At 36.4% G+C, this 12058-nt stretch overlaps 1 protein-coding gene across 4 annotated transcripts; it reads left to right on the top strand.

Annotated features, from left to right (window-relative positions):
* Positions 1-1525: 1525 nt before the first annotated feature.
* On the top strand, positions 1526-12025 carry LOC106178393 (uncharacterized). 4 transcript variants are annotated; one of them, XR_015335150.1, is made up of 14 exons: positions 1527-1673; positions 2181-2266; positions 4316-4555; positions 5033-5272; positions 5503-5742; positions 5981-6220; positions 6469-6708; positions 7095-7334; positions 7722-7961; positions 8200-8439; positions 8678-8917; positions 9099-9307; positions 11569-11618; positions 11900-12025. XR_015335150.1 is itself a non-coding variant. In XM_087015755.1 (14 exons), exons 2-12 carry the CDS (start codon positions 2209-2211, stop codon positions 9302-9304), a joined length of 2424 nt encoding a protein of 807 aa, XP_086871881.1. In that variant the 5' UTR covers positions 1527-1673; positions 2181-2208; the 3' UTR covers positions 9305-9307; positions 11569-11603; positions 11900-12025. The 4 variants fall into 4 exon arrangements, 1 of the variants encoding a protein (XP_086871881.1); XM_087015755.1 differs by having other exon boundaries at positions 11569-11603; XR_015335151.1 differs by lacking the exon at positions 5503-5742 and having other exon boundaries at positions 1526-1673.
* Positions 12026-12058: the final 33 nt, after the last annotated feature.

The raw sequence follows: 12058 nt of genomic DNA, 5'->3' as shown, positions 1-12058 counted from the left end.
AAACCATTATTTTTAGAAAGGAACTCTCATTATTATGATCTAAATGAAGCAGTTATCTGTCCTTGTCAGGTTTTATTAGTTTGTAGAGCAGGATATTTGTAAATGTGCAATCGTGCTACGTGATTTCCATCGTGTTGCAAAGGCTATTTGTTTCTGTAGAATCCAGCGAACACATGCACACACACACACACACACACACACACACACACAAAATGATTATGAAATTCATATAATTATCATGATCATTCATATAACTATAGGCCTAAGTCAAGCATGTTTGTTGCAAAGGCTTGTGTAACAGTTACAGTACATGTATGTTATAGTTGTACAGTGAGAGGTATATTAAACAAACCATGCATTGTTAAATATATAAAATACACACAGAGACAAACACACAAACAAACATACACAGTCAATATTGATATAATCATATTCGCCCGTCTCTTGCTTGTCGCCTGTGTGGATGGTTCGGTATATCAAATCTCATTTTACTGCACTTTGTTATGAAGTTCGCCAAGTAATCTGAACACTGTGTCATGTTTTTTATTTTGTCTGCAACAAGAACTTGGGTTTGCTCTCCTTTTTTTCTTTTCTTTTTTTTTTTTTTTTTACTTAGAGCTCTTTGCTATGTTTGGTGTAAGAGGAGCATTTCCGTTTTATATTCAGGAAATGAGGCTCTCCTTCTATTGTCAATTTAAAAAGTTTACCTGTTCTTTCCTATTCAGAGATTGCTGTTAGCCTCTTTCCTTCAGCATTGGAAGGTCATCTGCTCCCATTCCGAATCTAGCCAAGTTCTTAATCTCACATTTAGTTATGTTTTGTATAATTAACATGTATTCTTCTGGTTCATTTATTGTATTATATAATTTGGATAAGGTTCTGGATAAGCTTTTAATATCCTTTGAATTAAATTACTTTTGGAATTTTCATAATCACATGTATAAAAACGTAACTCGGACACACTGATGAAGTCAATTTCTGAATTTCTGTAGATGTCAATCGCAAAAGTAAGTAAAATATATACAGTTTTTATGTATGATGCTTACTAAGTATATGGGCAGGAATATATTATATTTTATATAATGGCCAAAAAGTCATTTGTTCACATGCTGTGCGAAGTGATGAAGAAAGTCTCTCATATTTTACAGACTTTTACAAACAAACAAAAACATGCATATGCACAGATACGCACTGGAAGCTGTATGAGTTTAAGGTACTTGTCAAAAGTAGGAAAAACGCTTATGACGCAGAATCCTAATAAGTGAGAACCAAATTAAGCATAGCACTTCTTTATTAATGTCCAGGGGACAACAAATATTGTCAAGAAATGATAACTATTCAGCTAATCGAACACACACATCGTATTTATGTGTGACGTTTTTTTTGTTTTTTTAATAAATTTATCTAGTTTCAATCTGATATTTCTATTTGTAAACCTGTTCGTGACATCCCCCACCCACCACGCGAGGTTGGTTCATGTAGACAGAACTCGCTCTCGATGTATGTGAACGCAACATTTGACACGAGGTGAGATGTTACCCAACACGAAGCGACATAATCCCACGAAAACCACGATAACCCAGGTGGGACTGGATTAACGTGATGATGGGAGCCCATAAGTAGTTTGCTCCTTGACACCGGGTTACTGTTGACAGAGGTGGACGATACTTAAGGTAAGTACTAAAATGGTATACTCATGGGAAAAGTGATCTGAATACTTTACGGTTCTATGTAAAATCTTTACTGGGATAACAAAGAATAAACAGTTTTGCCAGTGAGGCATGGACAGTCTAAGCGTTTCTTTTGAAAAAAATTATGTTTAATAATTAGGCAGAGAATTCTGGAAAGTGTACTTGGTGTTTCATCTAGACAATTTTAATTGTCTTTACTTGAAAGTCTTTACTGTCGTGACCACGCAGATTATTAGCGACTTGTTTTTAGTGTACTGAGTGAACCAAAACGTATGATTTGCTGTCTTTTAATGTGTAAAAAACCCAATGAGTTACAACCGGAAAAAAAGTTCATAAACTTATTCAATCCAAACATCGTTCTTCTTCTCACCAGTTGCATTTAGGATGTGAAAAAGATAACGATTTACCAGAAAGACCTAAAATGCAATTCTAAATGTACATGTCTATTCAATCAAATCTAAAATCAAAGTAAATACTTGTTTATTGTAGGTTACCAAAGGACAGGAGAGGTAGAATAATGAAACAATTGCTCACGATAGCCTTGCTGATATGTGCCCAGCTGGTTAAAGGCCAAGGTGAGGAAAACCATATTTGATGAGGATGTATTAAAACTAAATTAGGGTGGACGAAAAAGAAGCATAATTTTTAGAAATTTTACTAAATGCCTCGAAATTTTTTTCGCCTGCAGATAACCTTTTTCTCGAACAAAATGCTTCAAGCAAAACAGCACCTGAAATGAATACCTGCGAAAAATAAGCGCCATATTATGGAGCCCCTAAAAGATACATGTTAACCATAAATCTAAAGCAAACAACCTACTATATATTTCAAGCTGCGTATTTAGTGGAATATTTTCCAGCTGACGGTATAGGCTCTTATCTGTCATATGTATGGCGTGGGGTGAAAAAGGAAGACGCAGAACAAAATAAAAAACTAAATTTAAGATAAATTTTATGATATTTAGAAACTTTACCCTTGCACCAATGCCCACGTTTAATCGATAATAAGACGAAACATTAAACATATACATGTACTTGTTTTGGGTAGAACGTTTTTAAATCTCTCGCAGTGAGATATCTCCTTGCTCATTTAAAACTTGGTTTCTATCTTTCACAATTAAGTTTTCTTTTAATTTTAAGACTGCAAATTAATCCATCCTGATTAAATACTTTGTTAACACATGCAAAGGCTACTGTTATTTAGTCATCGTTGCCAAGCCAACAATTTCACAGCACGAAATGAATAATGTTTCTGCAATACGGCTATTGCAAAGGAAAGGATTGTTCATTTGAATGTCATGGCCTTTCGTGACGGCAGATTACAGCCAGTCCTCAAGTTATGTAGACCAAATATCGCTTCCATGAGGCTTTTTTAATCGCTGTCACCGTTAATGGTATCAAAGGAAATACCATGCGCTCTAAAACTCAAACTGCATATTGGCTATGCTTTATTTCAAATGTGAAATCGCTTGAACCAGTAATTACCGGCATCCCTTATATATATATATATATATATATATATATATATATATATATATATATATATATACACAATTAAAATAAATAAATAAATAAATAAATAAACAAAAGACATGCAATAACCCCGTTTTACATACACGGCGTGACGACACTTACGTCGCACGCCGTGTTAGTTACGTCACTTTATGCCGGCACATGGTAATTATTTCAGTTCTTTTATTTAGAGTATCTGGTGTTATCATTATTAAACTGTTAATTATTATCATTAATATTAATTATTAATTATGTTGAGCACTCTGTTCCACACTCACGCATGTTATATATATATATATATATATATATATATATATATATATATATATATATATATATATATATATATATATATATATAACAAAAATAGCAGAGGTTAAAGGGATAATAAGTATTTAATCAGGATGGATTAATTTGCGGTCTTAAAATTAAAAGAAAACTTAATTGTGAAAGATAGAAACCAAGTTTAAAATGAGCAAGGCGATATTTGGTCTACATAACTTGAGGACTTGCTGATTAAATACTTTGTTAACACATGCAAAAGCTACTGTTATTCAGTCATCGTTGCCAAGCCAACAATTTCACAGCACGAAATGAATAATGTTTCTGCAATACGGCTATTACAAAGGAAAGGATTGTTCATTTGAATGTCATGGCCTTTCGTGACGGCAGATTACAGCCAGTCCTCAAGTTATGTAGACCAAATATCGCTTCCATGAGGCTTTTTTAATCTCTGTCACCGTTAATGGTATCAAAGGAAATACCATTCGCTCTAAAACTCAAACTGCATATTGGCTATGCTTTATTTCAAATTTGAAATCTCTTGAATCAGTAATTACCGGCATCCCTTTTATATATATATATATATATATATATATATATATATATATATATATATATATATATATATATATATATATAACAAAAACAGCAGAGGTTAATAATCCCTACCAGTTTCAGTCTATAATCAGTATTATATATCATTGTGTCACACTGATACGGGTCGGGGTTTAGTAAACACTGCTGTTTACGTTTATATATAATATAAAAACTCTGTACCAAGAATATCAAAAATATGTGATAATTTTACCTCAAAAACGTCGTTTATTTCAGATGTAAAGGCACTCGGTTTGTTCGACTCTCTTGAGTTCCTAAAATGTGGCACCAAACCTGGGCCTGCGCTGGATTTGGTCAAAGCGTTCCGTGCCACCGGCCGAGTTGTCAACGAACTGAAATCTATCGTACCCGGCCTTCAGAATCACATCCGTGGTGGCATAGAGGACGTTGCTACCTCTTTACATAACGTCATCAATGCAATCGCAAATGACGTCAAGTCGGATTGTAAAGAAGAAGGTAGTTTTTTAATTGATGGAAATAACATAAGGAACTTATTGATGACATAGAATTGGAACAAAAACCAGTAGTTTTATATTTTGTCATAGTGTTCGTACGTTACATCGTGTTTCCCGGTGACATATCTTGAAGTAGTGTTTACGTATGCGATTAAGTCAAACTTTTGCCTCAGTGGCATTATCGGGCGGCGGGACAATAGAACAATTAGATTCATTGCCAAAGATGAGGTAGTCCTAAATCCTCACTAACACCCATCTCCTCCTTGCTTTTGAATTCTCCTTTCTGACTGTATTTACATGTATGTCCTTATCACATACTGGACACATTCATAATTATTGAAAAATAAAAAGAAAAGAGATATATTTGCGGACAGTTGTCTATTTGAAATATCGAAAGCTAATAGATGTAATATATAAATATATAGATTCTATACACATGTTACTAAAACTTCAAGGTCTTTAAACGTCTACTTTCCAGTTCGCAAAGGTCGCGGTCTGTTTGACACCTTGGAGTCGTTGACATCTGGAACTCAACTAGGAACCGCTCTGAAGGTGATCAACGCTGTAGGCATGACCCAGCGTTTCCTCAGTGAACTTAAACAACTTGTCCCAGATATCCAGAAACATCTCAACGGAAGTATTGACGATATCACCACTGCTCTTCATAACATTGTCAACTCCATCACAGATGAAGTTCTGTCTGGGGGAAATGTTGGAGGTGAAAGTTTCAGTTTTGGTTATATTATTTACAAACAGTATAACTGATCATTTGTATGTCTTTTCAAACATTGTAAAATGTTGCTGTTTCTTCATTTTGAAGTTTGACTCTTAAGAGTCAACTGTATGCATTTTCTGTATATTGCCCTTAGACGAAAAAATCCAATATTCTTTTCCAAGATACACCTGTCCACACCAAGTTAATTGTTTAGGTATACTTTCATATTTCAGATCGCAAAGGTCGCGGTCTGTTTGACACCTTGGAGTCGTTGACATCTGGAACTCAACTAGGAACCGCTCTGAAGGTGATCAACGCTGTAGGCATGACCCAGCGTTTCCTCAGTGAACTTAAACAACTTGTCCCAGATATCCAGAAACATCTCAACGGAAGTATTGACGATATCACTACTGCTCTTCATAACATTGTCAACTCCATCACAGACGAAGTTCTATCTGGGGGAAATGTTGGAGGTGAAAGTTTCACTTAAAGTTTTGGTTATGTTATTTACAAACAGTATAACTGATCATTTGTAGGTCCTTTCAAACATTGTAGAATGTTGCTGTTTCTTCATTTTGAAGTTTGTTTCATACTCTTAAGAGTCAACTGTATGCATTTTCTTTATACTGTCCTTTGACGAAAAGTTTCAATATTCTTTTCAAAGAGGTACTTGCACCAAGTTAATTGTTTATGTATACTTTCATCTTTCAGATCGCAAAGGTCGTGGTCTGTTTGACACCTTGGAGTCCTTGACATCTGGAACTCAACTAGGAACCGCTCTGAAGGTGATCAACGCTGTAGGTATGACCCAGCGTTTTCTCAGTGAACTTAAACAACTTGTCCCAGATATCCAGAAACATCTCAACGGAAGTATTGACGATATCACTACTGCTCTTCATAACATTGTCAACTCCATCACAGATGAAGTTCTATCTGGGGGAAATGTTGGAGGTAAATGGATTTTCTCGGTGGTCGGTCTTTCTCTGTAATGCCAATACAAAACAACGTTTTTGAAAACTATAGATTTATAAATGAACCGAACGTCTTGAATTGTCATCTCCACCACAGATAAGTTTTTTTCTGGGGAAATATTCGAGGTGCAAGTTTCACTTTCAGTTTTGTTGAGATTATGTCTCAACATTATATTTCAAGATGCACCTGCACCAAATTAAGTGTTTAGGTATACCTTTATCTTTCAGATCGCAAAGGTCGCGGTCTGTTTGACTCCTTGGAGTCCTTGACATCTGGAACTCAACTAGGAACCGCTCTGAAGGTGATCAACGCTGTAGGCATGACCCAGCGTTTCCTCAGTGAACTTAAACAACTTGTCCCAGATATCCAGAAACATCTCAACGGAAGTATTGACGATATCACTACTGCTCTTCATAACATTGTCAACTCCATCACAGATGAAGTTCTATCTGGGGGAAATGTTGGAGGTAAATGGAATCTCCCGGTGGTCGGTATTTCTCTTTTATGCCATTACCAAACAACGTTTGAAAAAAAAACAGATATCTCAATGAAGCGAAAGTCTTGAATTGTCAACTCCATCACAGATGAAGTTCTATCTTGGGGAAATATTCGAGGTGAAAGTCTCACTATAAGTGTAGTTGATCTTAAAAATATTAGAACTGAGCAAATTAAGCTTCCATCAAAAATGGTAGAATATTGAAGTTACTTCATTTAGAAGTGTTGGTCACATTTTTAGACAACGGCATTCTCTGTGCATTTTCTTTATACTGTCCTAAGATGATAATGTCTCAATATTATATTTCAAGATGCACCTGCACCAAGTTAATTGTTTAGGTATACCTTTATCTTTCAGATCGCAAAGGTCGCGGTCTGTTTGACACCTTGGAGTCCTTGACATCTGGAACTCAACTAGGAACCGCTCTGAAGGTGATCAACGCTGTAGGCATGACCCAGCGTTTCCTCAGTGAACTTAAACAACTTGTCCCAGATATCCAGAAACATCTCAACGGAAGTATTGACGATATCACCACTGCTCTTCATAACATTGTCAACTCCATCACAGATGAAGTTCTATCTGGGGGAAATGTTGGAGGTAAATGGAATTTCCCGGTGGTCGGTATTTCTCTTTTATGCCATTACCAAACAACGTTTGAAAAAAAAAACAGATATCTCAACGAAGCGAAAGTCTTGAATTGTCAACTCCATCACAGATGAAGTTCTATCTTGGGGAAATATTCGAGGTGAAAGTCTCACTATAAGTGTAGTTGATCTTAAAAATATTAGAACTGAGCAATTTAAGCTTCCACCAAAAATGGTAGAATATTGAAGTTACTTCATTTAGAAGTGTTGGTCACATTTTTAGACAACGGCATTCTCTGTGCATTTTCTTTATACTGTCCTAAGATGATAATGTCTCAATATTATATTTCAAGATGCACCTGCACCAAGTTAATTGTTTAGGTATACTTTTATCTTTCAGATCGCAAAGGTCGCGGTCTGTTTGACTCCTTGGAGTCCTTGACATCTGGAACTCAACTAGGAACCGCTCTGAAGGTGATCAACGCTGTAGGCATGACCCAGCGTTTCCTCAGTGAACTTAAACAACTTGTCCCAGATATCCAGAAACATCTCAACGGAAGTATTGACGATATCACCACTGCTCTTCATAACATTGTCAACTCCATCACAGATGAAGTTCTGTCTGGGGGAAATGTTGGAGGTGAAAGTTTCACTTAAAGTTTTGGTTATGTTATTTACAAACAGTATAACTGATCATTTGTAGGTCCTTTCAAACATTGTAGAATGTTGCTGTTTCTTCATTTTGAAGTTTGTGTCATACTCTTAAGAGTCAACTGTATGCATTTTCTTTATACTGTCCTTTAACGAAAAGTTTCAATATTCTTTTCAAAGAGGTACTTGCACTAAGTTAATTGTTTAGATATACTTTCATCTTTCAGATCGCAAAGGTCGTGGTCTGTTTGACACCTTGGAGTCCTTGACATCTGGAACTCAACTAGGAACCGCTCTGAAGGTGATCAACGCTGTAGGTATGACCCAGCGTTTTCTCAGTGAACTTAAACAACTTGTCCCAGATATCCAGAAACATCTCAACGGAAGTATTGACGATATCACCACTGCTCTTCATAACATTGTCAACTCCATCACAGATGAAGTTCTGTCTGTGGGAAATGTTGGAGGTGAAAGTTTCACTTAAAGTTTTGGTTATGTTATTTACAAACAGTATAACTGATCATTTGTAGGTCCTTTCAAACATTGTAGAATGTTGCTGTTTCTTCATTTTGAAGTTTGTTTCATACTCTTAAGAGTCAACTGTATGCATTTTCTTTATACTGTCCTTTAACGAAAAGTTTCAATATTCTTTTCAAAGAGGTACTTGCACTAAGTTAATTGTTTAGATATACTTTCATCTTTCAGATCGCAAAGGTCGTGGTCTGTTTGACACCTTGGAGTCCTTGACATCTGGAACTCAACTAGGAACCGCTCTGAAGGTGATCAACGCTGTAGGTATGACCCAGCGTTTTCTCAGTGAACTTAAACAACTTGTCCCAGATATCCAGAAACATCTCAACGGAAGTATTGACGATATCACTACTGCTCTTCATAACATTGTCAACTCCATCACAGATGAAGTTCTATCTGGGGGAAATGTTGGAGGTAAATGGATTTTCTCGGTGGTTGGTCTTTCTCTTTTATACCTTTACGAAACAACGTTTTTTTGTTTATAAAAGTAGATAAGTGAAGCGAATGCCATTGGTCATTTATAAGACTGTGATATACTTTATATTGTTGGTTACTTGATATTTTTAATGCAGTGTCGTTGATTATTTATCTACAGATCGTAAAGGGAGAGATATTTTCGATATGGAAACAGCTCTGAATCTGATCAAAGACGTGGAAAACACTAAACGATTCGTCAATGAAATTAATGACATTGTCCCCGGACTTGGAGAACGTTTAAAGAAGACGTTGGAGGAGATTTCCTCCGCCATGCACGCCAAAGTCAGCTTAGTAACCGAAGAAATAATGGCTGCACTACAGTAATTGGTAATTGTTTTTTTTTCCTTTTTGCTCCAAATCCACTAAAGAATTCTCGTCTTGTCTCGCGAGATTCACGTCGTCGCTAACGATATGCAGGGAGTCAAGCTCCTATTTTTTTCCTATTTGTTATTTTTTCCTATTTTTCAGAGAAAATTCCAATTTTTTTCCTTTTTTGGGGGGGGGGTCTAGAAATGATTTATGTATCAAACTATGTTGGTTATCGGATAATAAAATATGTGGATATCTTAGTCAACATTGAACTATTTATGAACATTTGGAAAATTTACCAAAAATATTGACTAACTGAGCTTGGTCCGTACATGCCTTGTTAATGTACAATGCATATAAGTGCAAGGATTGCTCAAAATTTCGGTTGGCTTAGATGTTCAGATGCCATCATTTATGGAACACATTGATGTTTGTTGACCTACCGTCAGGCTTAGATCGGCTAATCATCATATTCTTGAGCATTGGGATGCCATATGAAAGTCCATTATCCCTGCACTTGTGCGACAAGAGTCTAAGTCATGTTACTCTGCCTGTCCACGAGTCTGTGTACCATTGCTTTAGTAATTTCTGCTATCTCCTCCGAGACAGTTAGAGCTAGGAAGTTGAAACTTTGGGAATGTATAGACCTATCATCAGGGATGTGTATGGATACTTCGGAATTGTAGTGCAACAGGACATTGGACTGCCACTGGGGGTGGATGATTCTTTATTTTTTTACATTGTAATTTCTGCTAACCCCTCTAGACCATTACAGTTAGGAAGTTGAAACTTTGCGGATTAATTATAGACCAGGCCCGTAGCCAGGGAGGGTTTGGGGGGGGGGGGGGTTCGAAAGAACCGTCTCTTTTGTCAGGAAAAGTTCCATTTTGGGTAAAAATTTTTCTAGGTACACATAAGTTTCATTGTAAAAGGTCCACTTTTTCAGAAAAAGAACCCCCCTTTTGAATTTGCTGGCTACGGGCCTGTAGACCTATACTTCAGAATTTTAGTGCAGCTAGGGGTTGGGTTGTACCTGGGGGATGGTTAGCTCTAAATTCTTTTCACAGTGTAATTTCTTCTGGCCCCTATCAGGCCATAAGATTGAGGAAGTTCAAATTCTGGTAATTGATCAATCTATGATCAGGGTTGAGCTTGGGCAGCTCAGAATTTTAGTCCGGGAAGGGGGTTGAGCTGGCCCTTTGGGGTCGATGGTTGTTCATTCTTGCCACATTGTAATTTCGGCTTACTCCTCCCAGATTATTAAAATGAGGAAGTTAAAACTTAAGATATTCGCAGACATATCAACACAAATGTGGGCATTTCACAAAATTAAGTGCTTCTTAGGGTTTGGCTGTCCTTGGGGGGGGGGGGGTGATTTTTGACCTAATTCCTTTGCACATTGTACAAGTCCATTCCTCAAGTTCTGCTATCTCCTCCTCTAGATCATTGATATTAATGATCTGAAGTGATAACCCTCTCATCAGGGCTGTGGATGGGCCAGTCATATTTCATGAACACATTGGGGTTGCGCTGTTCCTGGAGGGGGGAGGGGGGGAGGGGGGGGCGGATGACACTTTTTTTACATTCAGCGTTCTTCATCAATATTATTTTATGCTGTTATTATAATAATTATTTGCAATAAGTATACATAAAGGACTCGGGTATTGTCATAGATAATCAGTGGGGGCCCTGAATGTGAGTTCCTCTTTACAATTTGGGGAAATGCAGGTCTATGTAATGGGTACCCATTGGAACCATCTAGTTCAATTTCTACACCACCAAGGATGAAAATAAAGCACCATAACTATATCAACTCCAAAACAGCAACGGCATAACTATGATTTTATGGTGCAATTGTATAGATACTTGTTGCAAACACAATCTTGTAAAAAACAAGTCCCCTCAACTTCCTGTTTGGCACATTCAGAATATAAAATGAGGTTTGCCAAATCATCCTCAAAATTTTTACTTTTACACAGTGAAATTGAGGATGTTAATTCAACATTCACAGTCATAAAAATCCAAATTGTAAAGGGCAATTATTGTTTATGAGGACAGATAGGACACATAGAGCCGGTCCTGTTTATTCACATTTTAACTTAAATATAACGAAATTGGGCCGTGAAGGTGTCTTCATGTTTTTCCAGTATTTTTCGGTATTTGTACAGCCCCTTTGTTGTTAGTTTTCTGTTGGATCTCATGTCTTAGGTAACGAAAAATTTCTTATGGACAATTCCGAATCATTTTTTCTAACCTGTAACATATTTGTTTTGTTGTAGGTTTGCTGAAAGATTACCTGTGAACGTGGTTACAGGTATGATATGAATGTGTATGTATTAGCATTTATCAGATCTAACTATTACAAGAGGATGCCAATGTTACATTCATTTACTTCATACGTATATCGTGGGTAAGGAATTAAGTAAAGAAACAAGTCCCATTTTAATGAACGAAACTTTATTGAAACGAATGAAATAACATTAAATATCTTGGTAATGGTACGGACATGTGTATTTACATTATGTACTCGTTTTTAATTCCTATCAAAAATCCTTATAACAATCCATTTGGAATTAAATAACGTAAGTGCTTTTCTTTCCTTGTTTGCAGGACATCAGCCGACACACTGGAAAACTCTAATAACATCTCTGAAATTCTGTAAAGTCATTTATTTTTGATAAAACTTAGCTCTCATCAGAAATAAAGAAACAAGGTACCATCTATGCTACCAAAGAAGGCTTTCAAAGTGGCCTATATTGCTTCAATGTG

Source organism: Lingula anatina, chromosome 6, assembly GCF_051362555.1.
Source record: "Lingula anatina isolate TDL-2025a chromosome 6, LinAna3.0, whole genome shotgun sequence".
In the NCBI taxonomy this organism is placed as follows: domain Eukaryota; kingdom Metazoa; phylum Brachiopoda; class Lingulata; order Lingulida; family Lingulidae; genus Lingula; species Lingula anatina.
The sequence above is the reverse complement of the archived record's forward strand: the minus strand, read 5'-3'. Positions and strand labels throughout refer to the sequence as shown.

Coding starts and splice junctions, on each gene's coding strand:
- LOC106178393 (XM_087015755.1), top strand. CDS start 2,209: ATGAAACAATTGCTCACGATAGCCTTGCTGATATGTGCCCAGCTGGTT. Junction 2,267..4,315: donor CCAGCTGGTTAAAGGCCAAG/GTGAGGAAAACC, acceptor CGTTTATTTCAG/ATGTAAAGGCACTCGGTTTG. Junction 6,709..7,094: donor ATCTGGGGGAAATGTTGGAG/GTAAATGGAATC, acceptor TTTATCTTTCAG/ATCGCAAAGGTCGCGGTCTG.